The sequence below is a fragment of the Mastigoproctus giganteus genome, chromosome 8 (assembly GCF_048544385.1).
Source record: "Mastigoproctus giganteus isolate SK-2022 chromosome 8, ASM4854438v1, whole genome shotgun sequence".
Lineage (NCBI taxonomy): Eukaryota > Metazoa > Arthropoda > Arachnida > Uropygi > Thelyphonidae > Mastigoproctus > Mastigoproctus giganteus.
This window is the reverse complement of record NC_143582.1, coordinates 89,529,058-89,547,949: the sequence shown is the minus strand read 5'-3', so window position 1 is coordinate 89,547,949 and position 18,892 is coordinate 89,529,058. Positions and strand designations below refer to the sequence as shown.

The 18,892-nt window shown below is 38.0% G+C and overlaps 1 protein-coding gene across 1 annotated transcript in view; it reads right to left on the bottom strand.

Moving 5' to 3' along the window:
* LOC150081708 (tachykinin-like peptides receptor 86C) overlaps window positions 1-18,195 on the bottom strand; it is a 174,819-nt gene extending 156,624 nt beyond the window's left edge. Inside the window, exon 1 of the mRNA XM_090379573.1 lies at window positions 17,365-18,195. Coding sequence (XP_090235699.1) covers window positions 17,365-17,879 — 515 coding nt within the window. The 5' untranslated portion in view covers window positions 17,880-18,195. The remainder of the gene's footprint in view (window positions 1-17,364) is intronic.
* Window positions 18,196-18,892: the final 697 nt, after the last annotated feature.

Genomic DNA, 18,892 nt, shown 5'->3' with positions numbered 1-18,892 from the left:
TGGATTATTTCGCAATCGTCAGATGCAATAGATTTCTAAAGCTCGCTGCTAATTTTAAGAAGATTCTTTTGTATCGTTTCTGCAATCTTAATTTATCCCGGAAATTTTTGGAAATCAATCATAGCTTTCATATTCAATTATATACTTGTAGAAGCACCCAGTAGGGAATTAATGGCCATCCTTTCATCTACGAATTCATCTGCCTATAAATTCTCTTAATGCATTTTAAAACTTTTAGCTTCATTCTGTATTTAAGCTCCATATGCAAATCACATTTACAATATTTGTAAATTTCAATAGAAGCTAAAGGAAAGGAGTGCTCTTTGAAAGTAGTTATTGGATTTCAAAGATCTTTACCGCTTCCTGAGCAGACGTTATTCTGAGTATAAATTCGTGACTAATACAGTGGAACACGTGTGCTGTAATAGAAAGTTATCTTTGATGCAACCTTTCCGTTTCTACAGCTTAATTACTTGCAAGGTTCCTCACTGAGTACGAGTATTAGAATTTATTGATAAGCAGGGGCGACCTCTTTTCAATCTGTATGGAAAATGATTACCATAACAGTGTTTGCATGTGTTACGTTTCTATCCTGCTTTGTACGAGCCTGGTAATAAAGTGTAAAGTGTGTTTAGGGTCAAGCGGCACCAGGGGTTTCCCCCATCTCCGCGTAGTTTACATTGTGGGTGAACCAGTTGACTGGAAAAGCCAGAGATTCAAAAGTGTATGGACTTTGTATATGTGTGATTGCCTTGTACCGTTGTTCATCTGGTCATTTAACCGCCAGACCCCTACTGAGGCCCGACGTTGTCCCACTTTCGCCCCATGGAGGCAGACCAGGTACTCACTAGTATATAGTTCACTCTGGCAGGTCCTGCCACCTAATTTCCTGAGATTTCAGTGGCTAGGACTTAAAAAAAAAATTTGTTTATCATGAACACTTATCTTAAAATGTTTTTTCTCAGAACGCTAAATCCTGGCCCACGCCTGACTGAATTCATCAAGATATCAATGTGGAACGCACGACCACCCCCCAGCCCATATGAAATTTATAGGTTCACCACCTGGGGAGCAAAACAAAGGTCTCGTCCCAAATGACGCATAAATTCTTGTCAGATTAACCTTCCCACCAAGGTCTCGTTGATGGCAGTTGGAATATCTTTCACAACGTTTTTTGTGTACGTAATCTGTGCTATTTTAGAAATATTAATTTCAAGTCCCAGCATATGAAGGTAGCCGATCAAGTGCTGGACTTATTCAGAAGTGAGTTAAGAGATGTATCTTGAGTCACTTGGATCACTGGAATGAATGAACAGCTTTGTCATTTGCCTTGGTAAAAATATTTCCAAGAAGGAACGGTTCCATTGCTATAGCAAAAATGGTAATAGAAAACATAACCCTTGAGTTACTCCTCTACAGACGTAGTATATTATTATTATTCAATTTATTGCATATGCTTCACCCCTGAACAGCCTTCAGCTAGGAGGGTGCGTATATACATTTGTACATTATAACTTAGACAGCAGACATAGAAGTCGTACATAAATTACGCATATATAAACATTATTTTCTATAAAATAATACAAATAACATCCAATACGAACAAATAAAGCACGTACACATATATACAGTGACATAAGCAAAAGGTAGAGACATATAATGCATACGTATCGTAATATATATAACTAACACATATACATACAAACAAATAATAATTTAAAACAAATTAATTCTTCATGAAAGTAGAGTTCAACGGAGATTCTATCCTGAAGGAGATAATCATGAAACTTCTACAACTGTATGTGATAGTACATATCCTGTATCTTCTCAGACCTGTACGCTTTTTCATCACAGAACTTGCGGGGATCAATCTTCAGGGTTTTATACGTTTGGAGGAGATGTTAGACGGAAAAAAGGCTTCTAAGCATAGTTAAATTCTGTAATAAGCTTCTTAGGGGAATCCATGCGTCATTGCAAAGGACGCGGAAAGCCTAGGGTCTACAACAAGATTGTGGACATTTGGGGCATCAAGAAGATCGGTGAGCAGTTTGACAGAGGTTGCGCAGATTTCCTGCAATGAGCAACTGATTCCAAGGGGTGCAACCAAGGTTAGCATACATGATTGATCTCGAGATGGTGAAAGGGTGGCCATTAACACGGTTCAACCACCTTAAAATCCAGTACTCGATACCCATGAATTTTTTTGATGTTAGTGAGGGAAGCAGTGGACCAGTTCGTCGAGGCATACATGCGAATCGGAACAAGACATGTTTGTATGTAGTGAGTGGCAAGTTTGTGGTTGTTTACTCCAGTAATTTCCTGTCTTATTGACCACATTGCTGACATTGTTTTTGTCTTAGTGCTGGCGAAGTGCTGTTGAAAGGTCAGGCCTTCATCCCATTTAAGCCCTAGATCAGCGTGATGCGAGACCTTTTGGATCCTAATACCATTGATGTAGATTTTCTTCTTCAGGTTGGGGAAAGACGTTTGTGCTAACTTGGTCGGGTTTATGGATACGCCAACAATATTCTCAAGATAATGGTCAAATTCTTCTATTAGGGCAGCGACATGGGCGTTGATTGCGTCAGATTTGTCACCTTGTTTCGACGAGATGAAGAGTTTTATATCATATGCGTAAGAGCTGCAGTCAGGATGCGAAGAGAGGAAGGGGTCCAAAGCGGCAGCAAAAAATAGTGCAGAAAGGACGCCACCCTTTTGGACTCCTCTGTAGATGAGGTGGTTCGATTGGAAGGTCCTATGTTCAGCCCTCAAATGCCTTTGTTTGAGAATGGAAACGATGACTTTTAATAAGCCTCCCTGTATTGTGAAATGCTTTTCAAGTATTGTCATCAAGGTATTGATTGGGACATTATCGAAAGCAGCTGTAATATCTAAAAGATTATATCAATCTGTTCTTTGGTGTTCAGAGTCGATTGGATCCGAAATAGGGTGTCCATTCAATTCGTCACAGTCGATCTCTTTGTAATCACAGTGTGTAAATATGGAAGTCTTTCTGGAAAAAATGCATGACAAAAATTGGCAGCAGAGTCTTCTCGAACAATTTTAATAAATTGCAACTTATAGAGATAGGACGAAAATCTTTTTTGTCTTTCAGATGTTTGACTTTAGGCACGGGTTTTACAATATAATGTTTCCATATTTCAGGGATAATTAAGTGTGTAGGATTTCTCTAAATATGTGTAGCAAGACCTCAGTGATAAATGGACTGCTTACTTTCATGATGAAGAGGGGGGACATATCGGGACCAGAAGTGGAGTTATATGGGAGACTATTTAATGCCTGAATTACATTTTCTTTGGTTATGGTGATTTCTGTTAGTAGAGGTCTGATATCAAGATTGGATCCAGGTGGAGTCATGTTGTTCATATAATTTACCAGCCAACTGGTATTGTCTGGTACAAGAGAGAGATACTTTAAATTATGATCTGGAGAGCAAAAAATAGTGCAGAAAGGACGCCACCCTTTTGGACTCCTCTGTAGATGCCCTAGCATTGTCTCTGTTGTGGGTATTATTGCATCAGGCAATCGTGTAACCAATCACTGCCTGCAATAAAGATATTTATAAACAGAATAAAGATATTTATAAATAGATGCCGTGGTTCGATTGGAAGGTCCTATTTTCAGCCCTCAAATGCCTTTGTTTGAGAATGGAAACGATGACTTTTAATAAGATTCCAAAGGTACTGTTCGTCCATTCCCTAAATAAGGTTTCGTCCATGGTGAAGTTGGTATTCTTGTTGTTATTGATTCTTTTAGACTGTTTAAGCTTTTTTGAAATGGCAAAGTTGTACTCTTGGATTTTGTGCTTTAAGAAACAGGCCCGTTCTTTTTTGTAAGCGATGTAGTCTTCAGCGGTTTTAGTTTTCTGCCATTTCTGTAAGCCTTTTGTTTTCCTACAAACATTACCTTGATATTGTTGTTAAACCACCAGTTAGACCGATGTGGAATCCGAATCTCCTTAGACGCACCAACACAAGCTATTTGAAATAATTCTTCAGCCAGGATGGAAGCGGCTTCATGCCCTAACTTTTCTAAAAGGCAGTTCTATTTGTACGTAGTGAGGCGATGGAGGATTATTTCTTGCTTTATGAACTTGTTTGAAAATACTCTTCTCGTATGCAGCGGGCCACATACCTTCAAACGATTTTATACCCACTTAAAATTCACAATCCAACGGTTCATGATATGATTTAAAGAAGGTTGATTTGATAAGTTCTGCATGAGGAATGTTGTGAAAAATGAGGTCGAGCTGCTGATTTCCCCGAGTTGGGGAAGTTTGAAGAGGATGAAGGTCGAGCATATGTAACATGTTTTCCAGAGAAGACCGAGCCATTGAGTACCTCGGCAGGACCACGTTGAAGTTCCCTACCAGAATAGTAGGAACGTTGGGTTAGAGGTTGGTACTAATCCAGGCTCCTAGTTCCGTTCTAACATTCTAGGGTGTGTTCTGGAGGAAGGTAGACAGTGCAGACCTGTATTCTAATTTCATCGAAGTCAAGGATTACAGAGATGGCTTCAAAGTTTTCGGAACTACTTGAGTTGGTCCTATGTCGAGAAAAGGAATTTTTATAGATGATTGCCACTCCACCAAACGTCTGTCCACGGCGAATGGCCCGTCCATTAGCTTGAGCAGCATAGTTCAAAAAGAGGCGAAGGGTGTCAATAGATCTATTGTGGTTCAGCCAGATCTCCATTAAACAAATAATATCGTACTCTGCATAAGGAGAATTGACTGAAGTGAATGGAGTTTGCAACTTATGCCTCTTTTGTTATGAATGTAGCATCTGATAGTTACAGATGCGGGTGTGGATGGGACATTCTGTAGTTGCTATGCTTGAGTATTATTATGTCCTCTCTGGAGCATGCGCGTTTTTCTGTCTTCAAAAGGTTTGAGTGTGGTATTTGGTGGCCATGGGTCCAAGCTGATTAGCGGTTGGCAGGGATCGGCTGGCTCTGAGACAATGAAAGAGGCATAACATGCGTGTCTGGTACGTAGTTATCTAGCATCTACTTTGATGGAGTATTCCTTCCAATACATTTCTGCGATTGCCTGAATAGTGGTTTTTGGATTTAATCTTCACACAAAGATTTGGTCTTGAGTCAGTACAGCCGTTATATTGTAGTTATTTGCTGGGCAAGTCGTTTGTTGATTGGATTTCGGACGATGTCTTATGATACCCTTTTAATTGATGTTTTTTAGAGCTGGAGGGAAATAAGACACAGCGCTGGGATTAAGCCCCATGAAGGTTGGTTCTCTTCATGGGTGCTGTTTTGGTTGTCTCTACCCTTGGATCGGACGCCAGTTGGGCTGATAGCGGTAACGTCGGCATAAGACCGCCAAAACAATTGTTTTTGTTGTGGCGGGTTTAAGCTGCAGCCGACAACTTCATTGACTGTATCAGTTTTTTTTTTTTTTTTGCTGGTGCAGCATAAGCCATAGGCTTTCTTGCGCCATTACTAATACTAATACCAGCAAGTGTATCCTCTGTCTTTTTTAGTGTATGAATTTCAGATGAGGGGTTATTATGCGTAGCGATGCATCTCTGAGAAGAAACGGTTGTACTGTTATGCGGATGCCTAGCGATTTTTTCATGTTCGAAGGTGACAAAACATTCTTCAGCTTGCGGTATGTGTCCACTTGTTGATGAGATCATCAGTGGGAACTGTTTGCTAAATGTAGATACTGGGATTCTCTCTGGTTCTAGGGTGACATTTCTATCAGTGACCAGTTGTCGGGTTTCTGTTGAGATCGCGTCTGAATCGTGATATTTATCCCTTTGTTTGTACTTGTCGTATGCTGTACTTTCAGGTCTCAGTGTATGGTCTGATATGAAGATTCATGATGAATTGCTTGAGGGTGAATAGCTCTTGAGAGATTTCTGTATTTTGCGCTCTAATTATTTGGTTTTCGTCAATCAAAACCGCTAGATTTTCTTGAACGTTCTTCAAATTCAAAGCTATACTTTCTATTTCTATTGTATCTGGTGGTAGTGCTCATAAGGAGCATGCAGTTTAATGAGAGATTTATTTAGGATGATTAGCAGGCCCCCAGAGATTATGAAGTCCTTTTTCATGATGTAAAGAATTGTGGGGATGATAGTGTTGTTGAAAGCTGACTTCACATTTAGGAAGAGAACATCTCACTGTGCTTTTGTCATTCGGAGTTTTTTAAATTTAAAATAATGTTAATAGTGGTGGCATCCAATTGAGATTTTGTCTATAATTGTTGTAGGACTTCGGACGTGGAGTTTGGAGTATTTAACCTTATGCTTCTTCCAGATGAAATAACTTTAATCGTTGAAATAACTCTAATCTCCTGTTCTTATTTCTTCCATGAAGTCAATGTAATGTGTCAACCAAGTATCCATTAGGGCAATTATATGACACGTTTTAATTATCTAAAAATAATTTCACTGTCCGAGTCCCTAATCAAGCTTCTGTTGCTGAGATAAATTAATGTTGATGAAATGTTAACCACTATCATTTACTTCGTTGAAATTTCTTATTTCATTTGCACATTCTCTTGTAGATTTTCCTGTAATTATTTTCAGGCATTTTCCTCCAATGTTTCCTCTAAAATAAGGTTATATTACTACCTCTCAAGGGCAAATGTATGGGCGTGAAACTAGCCGCGTTTCCCTTTATTTATGTGTTAAGGAACATACAAAAAGAAAAATAAGGATGTAGATGAAAACGGTGAATGTCTGATTACCATCTTTTTCTTCTGCACCGAAGTGGCAAAGTCCTTGTGGAAAATTACGGCCTTAGATAGAAGTTATTTAACTCCAATCAACCTTTTCTTCTTCTGCATCATGATCACTTTTCTCATATTCTTTCACCATTTAATTTTTATTCAAATTCGGAGTGGACATATCAGCCTTTATTAATTTCCGATGGCTGAAAAGTTTACTTGTATTGTTTGAGATACCGAATTAAAATTGTATACATTTCGAACAGTTTTTGCTGATTATAATTGATGAGACAAGTTTTAAAAATAATAATAAATTTTTAATAAATAATTGTTACTTTAAATTATGGTTAAATTAATAAACGATATTAAAAACCATACCGTTAAAAATCAAACATTCAAAATTTTACAGCAATAGATTATTTTTTAATCTAATTTTCATGATAAGAAAGGCTTCTCTGGTGTTCTGCTATGCAGCAGTAAACGACAATGGATGCCATTTTACCAGTCTTAGATTGGTATGGGCTTTTATCCAACTTTATGTTCCCGACAGTATCAAGTGAATTCATATAAAGTTGATAGATGAAAAATGAGGGTGGTTGTGCGATGTGAAGCAGCAGTCGACAAAACAAGATCGAAAAAGACTGGGACAAATAAAACTGTACTCATAAAACTGAGACAAATAAAACTGTTATAAAAAGCGCGAAACTTAATAAAATATAAAAAGTCTCTAAAAATAGTAAAAGTAGCAGTTTCTTAACATTGCTCCTATCTAAAAGTCGATATCGGAGAGATTGATTTCTTTCAAATTGGACTGGACTTTTATCTTCAACAAGAGACGAATGCTAAATGTAGTTCGATGCCAAGTGTCGGGACAGGAACTGAGAAAGATATTAACGCGCACAATAAAAGGAAATCGAGTTTGTAAATGGTGATGATGCTATTGAATAAATAAAATAGTACAGCATTCCGGCACTCACTCGCTAAATTGAACTGCTTACCACAAAACGATGCATTCGCACTGGTAAGAAAAGAAATGCTACTGCGAAAGGAAATACAGAAATGTAATAGTCAGATCACAGATATGGTGTGTGCAGGATAGGAACAAATGAGCATATTTCCCCTCCTTGGGGAAAAAATTTTATAGAGAGAGACAACGAACTTATTACTTAAAAATTATACTGCATTTTAATAGCCGTGCCATAATTATCGTTTATTAGCCGACCAACCAAGTATCAATTCCATCCCCCATTTTGAATCAAAATGGCGGTCGCCCGGAACTGTAATGCATTCGTTTCCATTGTTTAGCCAAGAACAACTTTATTTACCCCAGCCGTCATCCACAGTTTACCCGAAAATGCATTAAGGTCATCCCTGCTGAGTGTGACAACTTCTATAGCTGTCACAATTTCACAGAGTGCAGAAAATCTATAGAAACTTTGTTCTCGATGGTTGATATAACTATTTCCAGAATGTTGGAGGAGAACCCCATTCTGCAAAGACAGTAATAATCGGTTCTTCTTCACCGACTATTATTACATATATAAAGTAAACTATTAGAATCTTTACTAGTTTATGGGTGAATGCCGTTTCCTGTTTTCAAATATTACTGCTAATTATGAATAAACTTCCATTTCAGTTAGGTGCTCAGGTTTCAATGTCCAATTCATTCTAGTACTTAATGATATTGTACATTTACACAAACCCTTTTCAGTTAGGTACCATAGATATTTATTTATTTATTTATTTTGTACAGGACGCAGGTAGTGAATTCTTTTAATAATTCTATGTTTTATGCTTAGTAACTTCTTAGATGCACAGTTTTACTTTCTTCAAGTTATATGGCAGAAGAAATTTTAATAATTGGTTGAGAAGGTATACTATGAGCTCTCGAAACATCTTTATCCATAGCCTTAACAAAATTCTTCATGAATCAAGCTTTATATGCTTTATTAATGAGGAAGATGAATCTTTCTTGGTTCAATCAGTGGAACATACTTCATATTACTTCTCCATTGCAAAAATTCCTTCTTTTCTGCTGCTGCACAATACAATATTTTTCTGTTGTACGATTGCCACAAAAAACATAGAAAACAATAGTATTTTATGAAACCTGCCTGTAGACCAGTGATTAACCCAGTTATCTTAAGATCGCCGCAGACGATTCAAGCACAGTTATGGTACTTGATTCTACCCACGGTCTTGGATATATACTTTCATACGTATGTTTCTTTTCAAGCCAACAGTATAAAGTAGAGGAACTGATGGGAATGAATTCCATTGTGCGGCAGAACTACTTTTAAACTTAATACCGAGGCATCACTAAATATATACCATTCACTTGGATTGTGTTCAATGCCCAATCTGTTCAAATGACCACTAATATCTTTACAGAAACACATACCGAGATATTTTGAAAATACTTTGGCTCATTTTTGATGCCACTGTACTTTTAGTCCCGCTTCAAGTAACTTCTTTTGTTTTAAATCCAGCTCTTCTTGCCTACTTTAAGTGTCGCACGTTATAATTTTCTGGTTGAGAGTCTAACTCTGTTGAAGTGTACGGCCTAGCAAAGTCTGCAACACATAAATTCTCTCTATATTCAACATTGCTTCTTGTATTCCATGAATTTGGTGGTGGGGGGGGGGGAACCGGTATCGGCAGTTGTTCGTTGTGTGAAACAGGCCTTATTGCATATGATATATTAGGATACTTGTTACTGTGCTTGCCTTTTCTGGTCATCCCTGATTTTATGTCATGCAGAAACAGCAATCGTGAATGTGGTTGCCGCAGTTCTTGTGACACCACATGAATCAAAAGAGATATTTTTCCAATTAGCTGCATCCTCAGATTTGTGGTGCAGGTAAAACAGCACATATGCGGAACCCAAGGTTTTTTTGTCCTGATTACCAATCTTGAAATCGAAGTACAAAGAATATGCACGTTTAGATTTTCTTACTGAGTTTTTGTTTACACGTGGCCCTGCGTTTTAAGGGTAACCATAAGGTAAATGCAATATCAAGATTTTTGAACTTCAGTGAGGACGAGACGAATTGGTAATATTGATTTTAAAATTAAGGAATTCTAATAATAATTTAATAACTCAAAATAGTAATAATTAAATGTTGTGAAATATAAATACGCAATTGCACGCGTAGTTCATAGCCTTGAGGCATTTAAATATTAATGCTAAGATCCTGGATCTTAGCATTAGTATTTAAATACTTTTTACGTTTAATTTTGAATTAAATGAATTTTTATAAATGTAAGAAATTTAGTAGTTATATTTATTACCTTATTTCACGAAGCAAACTGAAAAGAAAATGTATTTTTAAAAGCACTGCAGCATTTCAGAAAGTTAATTTTAAGTTGTGAAGAATCAGTCCAAAAGGACTGACCTTTCTGAAATGCTACGCTGCTTTTAAATTTCTATTACATTTTCTTTCTGGTTTGCTTCATAATATAAACCTTCTTTTAATACTGCTGCATTTAAAATTTTTCTGTCACCTACAATTGAAATATTGTTTAAAAGGGTCGGTTTTCGGGGGGAGAGCCCTTCACGTCCGCGGCCTGAGATCGACTAACTCAACACGGTTGATGGAATAGAGCCGGAAAACTTCCGAAATGCTACTTGTGGGATTCGAACCCAGAGCCTTTCACTCCGTGAGCAAGCGCGCTGACGCTTAATCTACCATGGACCATGCCAGTGTTGAATAATAATCAGATTTTATTCTCTTATAGTTAGCGATTTCTGCAAGTTTCCGTATAATTACCAAGTGCGAATCTGCACGTGTTTTGTTACCTTCGTAAATTATAATTTCTTTTTCAGTGAGTGACTGAAATAATTTTTACGATGTTCCATTAACATTTTCCCCCTCCCATTCTTAAGCTAAATTTCGTTCAGTGAAATGCATATACTGTACCAGGGAGTTACGATTATAGAATAACACTTCGCTGCAATAAATGTTGAACAATAAGATTAAAGGTTTAAATGATCTAAAACAACGTTTCTAACCCATTTGGGCTCTGGGAACACTGTTTTTTAGTGTTCCCATTCGTATATAATTTAAACCAATACAGAATATTTCTAAAACATCAAATAAATTTCCTTCTTTCGTTCATACAAATGAATAAATGTTATTTTTAATAAACAAATTCCTTTAACTCGAAAATTTTACAGAACAGAAAAGAGTTAACGCGCATGCGTGTTAATACCCATGCATACGATGAATCGGAACGGCGTTTTATTCGGAGCCTTTTCTAACGTACAGCTGTGTTGTGACTCCGTAATTTTAAACTTTCCGATAACCTTTACGCATGTTTGACCTTTAGTAAATGGTAATTAGGACACTGCTCGCTTTGCGTTTACAAACTATTTAAGTTAATTGTGAATAATTAAAAGTAAAATTACTTTTAATTATTCACAATTAACTTACAAAGAATCTCATCACGTGACGAAAACAGCAGCAAGGAACTTCTGTTTTATTCTTGACCGTTCTACTGTTACGGTGAAAAAGATTCGATAAATATTCCTATCCGAAATTAAAACTAAGTTTCGTGGTCAATTGCTTCAGTTTTAAATGTGGCATTTAAAAATATTTAAATATATTTGTAGCTATTTATTTATTTTAATGCATCAAAGAAGTAATACAAGAAAGTCGTAGGAACCATTGCACGTAGATAAAGAGAATCGCAAAAAATTTTAAAATATATCGCAGGATTTTTATCGCTTTCGGTAACCAGCGCATGTGGCCAGAACACCACGAGAAACACATGTAGCTATCGACAGGTTGCCAGCAAGTGGGCGATCTGCTGTCTACGCGTGTACCCAATAAAATGAAACATGATTTGTTTCCATGGTTAGCTGTGTATAATATGGCCCTCGATATGAGGAGGAGTGCCTATTTATCCCTCTCAGAAACCAGGCTAAAAATAGCTTAAGATGACAATATTATACACTGATGACTACACATTAAAATATAGTGCATGGATAGAAGAAAGTTTCCAGGTCTTGTCAGACTCGCATATGGCTCAGAGTATGTTATATTCTTCTTGTGAGCAGGGGATTTTTTTTTTGCCAAGCTAGTGTTGCCGACTTCGTGGTGAACACGAAGTCCACATCCATGCTTTCCTAGGATATTGTGTGTTCTGAATGATATTGTATCATCTAACCCTTAAAGGCATGGGACATAATGGCGAAGTGTGCCATGACTTTTGGTATGATATTGTAATTTGTTATAGTACTCCACGGGCAATCTCTCAACACGGGCAACAGGGCTTCCTGAACTTTGATACCGCGAAATATAAAAGGGGATTCGGGATTGTTTGGATTTATTCTATTGTTTCTTGCAGTGAGAACGGGGAGAAATCTTGGCATATTCTTTTATGAGACAGTACTTGAAGATGTAAAATCTCAACTATTCCACACAAACCCGTGCAACTCCATCCTGACAGTCATTATAAACAAGATAGAAAAAATTCTTACAGGGTCAAAGCAGACATTAGGGATCCCCTCACACTTGTAACGACTTTGACTCACGTGAAGATCCTTCCACAGTCTTAGTTTCTTTACCAAGAGGGAGTAATCAATGAACCCCCATCCTTCTGACGAACGGTTCTATTTACAAGACAGCCGCAAATACACACAGCGTACTTAGGTTAACAGATTTGCAGAAGGGCAGGTAGGAGAATTAGAAAGCACAGAGATCAAACTCGTTAGGGATATGTAAAGTACCCTTATACTGACTGGCATGGACGCAGAATTTTGATATCACTGTTAAAGACGAACATTCGACAGTACAATTTTTTTCCAAAACAAAACTCGTGGAACATTTTAGTTTTTAATTAAGCCGAGCTCAGATAAATGCTGTTTAATTGGACGTTACTTAATACATTTCAGAAATAAATATTCATGTTCCTTAGAAATAAGTTGCACAAAAAAGCTAATACATATTAATGTTGAACAAACGCTTCGCTTTGTGGAGTTTTTTCAGGACCTTTTTCCGCTTTGAATTTGTGATGCGCATTACAAATTTCATCTTTATAATCCTTACGATGAATGGAAGTGATTTCTGGTAAATTTCGTTATTGTTATGCCACTTTGCTTATTGGAGGAATCCATGTTTAGTCTCCAGAGCTAAGTTCCAGTCAACCCTCCCCCTCATCTCTTCCATCTTGCAGTATATGATCGATGTCTTTTGCTGTTATGATGAATACCATGGCGAGATCAAAACCTGACGTAGCCGAGTGGACCACGCTCAGTAGTCCACGCTCTTTGAGTGGACCGGGGTTCAAGCCCGTGACTACAAAATGCGATTAACGTTTGTATTGATGATTTATTATAAACTCCACTGACCTGGTGGTCGTGCCGGAGTTTAACAAGAACATTTTTACTGAGAATGCAGTTCTCCCATCATCATTTTTGAGGGTGATGAAAAGCGGAAATATTTCCACTTGCATCTTCATACATCAGAGATTTTATTCGGGAACTAGGATGTAAATATCACATAGCAGTTTAGCAAAATCACGTGGCAAAAATGTGGCCGTTCGTGCAATGGCGCTAGCTGTGAGTCCATGCCTAAGCCTCCAGGATGACGTCACTTCTCCAGGAAGTTACACTGGGTTAGCTAAAAAGAAGAAGATGGGGCTGTGTTAATCCGATAATTGGTCCCTGAAAATCCTTCAGAATCCTCTGATAAAGGTCGTGCAAATCAAACAAACAGCGTCTGTTTTTTGCTTTCCTTTTCTATTACGTGTTCCGTGAATATATGTGGTAGATGACTTTCATCAACCGGTGAAATACCACCACTTTGCTTATTGGAGGCTTGAAGTGGTGAAACCCATGTTTAGTCTCTAGAGCAAAGTTTCCGGCATCCCCCTCCCCCCCATACTTCTCCTTTAACCCATGCACGGTACTAAGTACTATAGGTTTTGATACCTTTCGTGTTTGGGGTTCTCATAAAAAAAAAAAAAAAAAAAAAAAATATATGAGAAAAGATGGTCCACCAGAATTTTTCATCTTTTCCAAAATTTCTTCGTTCCAAATCATGCAGTTCTGAGGATGCATTTTATCATTGTTATTAGCCAGTGGGCGAAACTATAAATTCTGCCTCCTCCCGTCGCCAATTTGGCGAACGGCTCCAAAGTAATCTGTACCAAATCAGCACTGCTCTCCCCCCTTCACTGCGGCATGGTAGTTTCGCCACTGTTCTTAGCCTATGCAGAACGTTATCATAGATGAATAGCTATTCGTTTGCACTTTTATAGTGGGTGGATGTCGTATTAACCGTTGGCTTAAACGTGGGAGACTTGAGGGATGTTTCGTTCCCTAGAATTCCATCGACTGCAATCCACAAAAAATAAAAATATATAAATAAATAAATAAATAAATAAATATCCCTTCGATATTACGATTTTGGCAACATCATTCTATCCAGTTCTCTTTTCTAATTATTTTTATATATTCCTGACGTTGGTCCTGTTATGCGAGTATATAAACAAACCAATCATTCCACGGGAAATGCAAGATGATGGCTTCTTGTTCGAGCAGCTGCCAACAAACGTTTAATTGCGAGGCAATGTAACGTGTCACCTACAGTGATTCCCGAAATGTCAAAATTGCTGTTTCGAATAATGGAGAGGCGTCATGTGGACTGACGAATAAAGTGACGTATTTAGGTTAGGACATGTGTGGGTTTGGAGGTATTAGGGAGAGTGCAAGATTTGGTTCTGTGTAAATAGACGTTTAGGATTAATTTCCGCAGAATGGATTGTCATTTGTTTGCACTGATTACAACGATTTATATCAAACCTTAACGTGATATTTTAGAATAAATTAAGCATAGTGTGATTTACATTTAGTACGTCTTACCTAGATGACGAGTTGAGTACTTTCTAACTGATTAATTTACGACATTGGCCCCAGGGAACTTGTTTCTCTGAGGCATTGGTGATAATTTGCCTCGCTGTGGGAACTCATATACAGAATGATCGGTTCGGTACTCTAAACCAGTGGTTCTCAAACTACTGAGACCTACGGATCCGTTTAAAACTTGGCTCATTATGGCGTCAGTTGCCAATGCCCCATTAAACACCAAACTAACCCTTTCAAAAAGCATTCTTTTCCACACCAGTCTTGGAAAGAATCATTCACTGAGACTGCTCAACCTTGCAAATTATAGACTTTTATGTAATTATTAATAAACTTAGGTAAATACTGCTGCAACGCCTGTCTAATTATATTATTAAAGTTAAATTACCAGGCTTCATCGCAGTCATTCTTGAACATAGTTTAGTCCCGAACTTATCCTCGAGTTTTGAATCAAAAGATATGTCATTCCAGTTCTTTTTTTGAATCCATTAAATTAACCAAGAATACGAGTAAAATGGAATCAAGTGAAGAAAGAATCCCTGTAGCGCTTTCCAAGATGCATACGTTTATGATTAAATTGAAATATGTATTAGGAGAGTCTCAGACGCGAATTTTTGTTACAGTTGGAAAACGAGACGTTTAATTCTGCAGTGTTAAACTTCACAAATAAAAGCGGATTATAAGTTAACGAGAATTGCAATTAAGTACAAGTGGATCTTTTGTAACTCCCACATTAGTTACGACATGAAATTTTTCTATTTGAGAGCTAACAAGGGACTGCTTCTGGAGATCAATGCAGCACTAATTATCTTGGTTAAAAACACCTCAGCCAAGCCGGCGTGAGTTAAAGAGATTATGAGCTTTCATTACTGCATCCCATTTTTCTTGTGTTTCTCGATAAGAAACACACTCTGTTGGATAATATTAATGATCTGTTTTTCCGATGTTATCTAGCTTTGTCAGGAATTCTTGTTTTAAGAAATGGATGTACGAGTACATCACGAAGTTTACGCGGTGAAAAAAATTTGATTTATTATGAGGTTAAAATAAAATTCAAAGGAGGGGATATAAATAAATATTTGCTGCCTCTTAAAGTACAAGTATCTGAATATGATCATTATTAAAAAAAAAACTGCTATGTAAGAAAATATATCTTGCAAATAAAATTCTTGTTATTATACAGTATTGGAGAAATTTGTCTGTTTTGTGGACCTTACAGTATAAATGGTTGTACGGCATCGTCAATAGAGATGGGTTCCCCAGAGTCATTTCAAGTACTGACTGACTGTTTTGGATTTCCTTAAATCTATTAAACCTTCTTAAAATGAAATAATCTGTGGTAGATTTCAGTTGTATTTTTGTAATAGGGTTTTAGGAGCATCAGCGACTAAGGCCATATAGTTCTATATATATTGTCTGTAAATTGCATGTGTTCTGTGGTCGATTTTCTGTTTTTTTGATGAAGAACCCGAGTGTCCGGGAGAAAAAACCATGCTAGCCTTGCCTGAGACCCACTGACTCAGCCACGTTGTGAAAAAGGCCCATTAAAATTCCTCAAGTCATCGGGGAGACTCTAATTGAGATCTTTTTCACCCGGTGAGGTAGGCGATTATAACTGTGCTACCCATGAGGGCTCCTTAGGGGAAGGGCGGTTGTGGTTCCTTAGTTCGCCTAGGGCACCAGTCGTTGGCAGCTAGACAACAGCCATCTCTGTAACTACATGTAGTAGCTGACGAGATATTGTGAATTTGAAATTCGACAGTCGACAAAGGATCCCGAAGCCCATCATGGAGTCCGGTCGTGTAATTGTACTGCGAAACATAACAGGTTCCGTTTAATGATGAGAAGATACATTTCTTTCCTAAGGCCCTACGATCAATTTTCGGGAAGTCCCTCGATTTTCCGACCGCCTGGGATGGGGCCTTTAAGATCAAAAGCGTGATTACATTAAACCCCATCTTTTCATCATCTTTTCAAAAGTAACCCCATCTTTTCATCATCCATTCCCTGTCACAAAGAAATTGTTCCTCCTCTGTCTTTTCTATTGATACTCAATTAGACATTGTTCAAAGTAACATTTGTAATTCCGCCATTGTCCTCTACACCTATCACTTTCCATCCATTCGGAGTTGTTCTTGTTAGCTGCACAATGGACCTTCTCCGCTCGTTCCTACTGTGCGGAGAAAGCCTGTATTTTATTTCTGTCCCCGTCTGAAATGAAATATACTTCCCATTGCCAAGAACTTTTATTGACTTATTCACGCCGTGGCCTAGTTAGGCGACAGTTGTATGTGTTTTTTTTCTCCCCACCTATTTGTTCTTCTCCTGTGCTCCCATGAATTGGAACACCCTTCTCTTTGTATTTTCTAAACGCTGAACCCACCCAGAAAATCAGGTGTTGTGTCGAATATTGCAGTCGTTTTGATGACGGGCATTAAATATATGCAGTAGGGCGCATTGCTCAGAATTTCAGACGGTGGTTTTGGCGTTAGCCCACGTGGACACGCTGTTAAGTACGAAGAACAATAGGCACTTGGTTTCATAACTTTTCGTGGATGTATCAAAGTATTGATAATTGTTAGCATTAAAAGAACTCCAAGCTCGGAATTTGCAATTAGGATCCATAAAAATCTCAAATAATAATGTCCAAAAAAGATTACATTAATCAGTAACCTCCCGTCTCTCACCTTATCCCAATCTTCAGCGTCTTTTTGAAGATCAGGAAAAACAAAACAGTTGAAATTGCGACAGTCCAATGTCGAAAGAGTACCATAAATTAACTTACCTGTCCACGCTCATTGCAGAAATCGTGAACACCGAAGATGCAACCGTTAGAAACGACACAAAGTTATTAAACACGCAGTACTCTTCTCCAAACGGCCAGTGACTATCCAGCATGTATACGAAGTTAAAGACGACGTTAAAAGTCGCCGTCACAAAGTCAGCGATGGAAAGATTGAGTAAGAAATAATTGGTGACTGTTCGCATTCGCGTGTGCGAAATGACGATCCATATGACGATGGCGTTTCCGACGGTTGCCACCACCACAAGTAATCCGAAGGCGAGACCCCAACTCAACTGTTGCCACCAGGGCAACGTGTAGGGAAGTTCAAAGAGACGCCGACTCTGAAGATACTGCTTGCAGTCGCTCATAATGTGCAGGATCTCAGGTGGGGTGTTGTCGCCCCACGTGGATGCGTTGTCAAGTACGGAAAAGCATTCGGCCACCGATAGATTCTGTGAAACAGACCCGTTCGTCGATCCATTGTACACGGATTGGTAATACTGGTAGTCGTCCATGATTCTGTCCCCTCAGTCGTTTATTTATCCAGCATATGTGTGATTTAAACGCTCCTTAAGCACTTGGCATCTCTTCAGAGGGAAGAGCATTTCTTCCGCTTCTAACTCGATATCTTTAAGAGATCCAGCGTTAAAAAAAAAGTCTTAACATTTAACTTCTGCGCATTAAATTCGATTCGATCTATTCCCCGTTCACGAAGCTTTCGTACTTCATTGATAAATGTGCCGAAAAAACGAACTTCGAAATCTAACCGAAAGAAGTGGGATGTAGGGACACCATCGTGCTTCCCGCCGTCGCGGTGAACTAACATATCAGCTGGAGGTGCTCCCTCGTACTGTACTTAGTTTCTACATCCAAACTCACCTTCTAGCTACTGCTCAATGAAAGTTCCGCGCAGAAGCAACACGTTCTCGCATAGGTATCGCGCGTATCTTGGTTGCGTCATAACTGTTTACAAAGCGTGCAATCTCGTGTTTGGAAGTTGGAAGAAAGTTTTCGAAGCGCTTGTAATCAGTTAATGAACGTTCTCAGACAGTATTCGTTTTGTTGTGAAGACGAAAAGCTTGTGTGAATAGAATGAACATTTCGGGAGAAGAACTTCTGTAATGTTTTTTTGTACACCTGACCTTTAGTGATCTGATTAAAGATGCATGAAATCAAGGAAAAGATTTTGGCTGCCTTCTAAAAAATTAATTCGTTCCCTTACATTTCTGTTTAGAGGAAAATACATACAGTATATTGATGATTTTGGTTCTTTTTAAGTTAAATAGCAATTTTTTGTGGTAAATTCGATGCAGCAATTACTCTTTGTGCATTACAACATGCTTTATAATATGTTGTACTGTTGTAATTTAATCAGCACCACTAGAATGTTTATTTTTATATCCAGGAAAGGCCTTTCCAGTTTTGTGCTTTATAAAATGCTAAGGAGTGTTAGGAAACGGACGCGCACAATAAGAACGTAATTTTTTCAGATAGTAATAACAGTAACAGTCTGCAGAATGCTTGATAT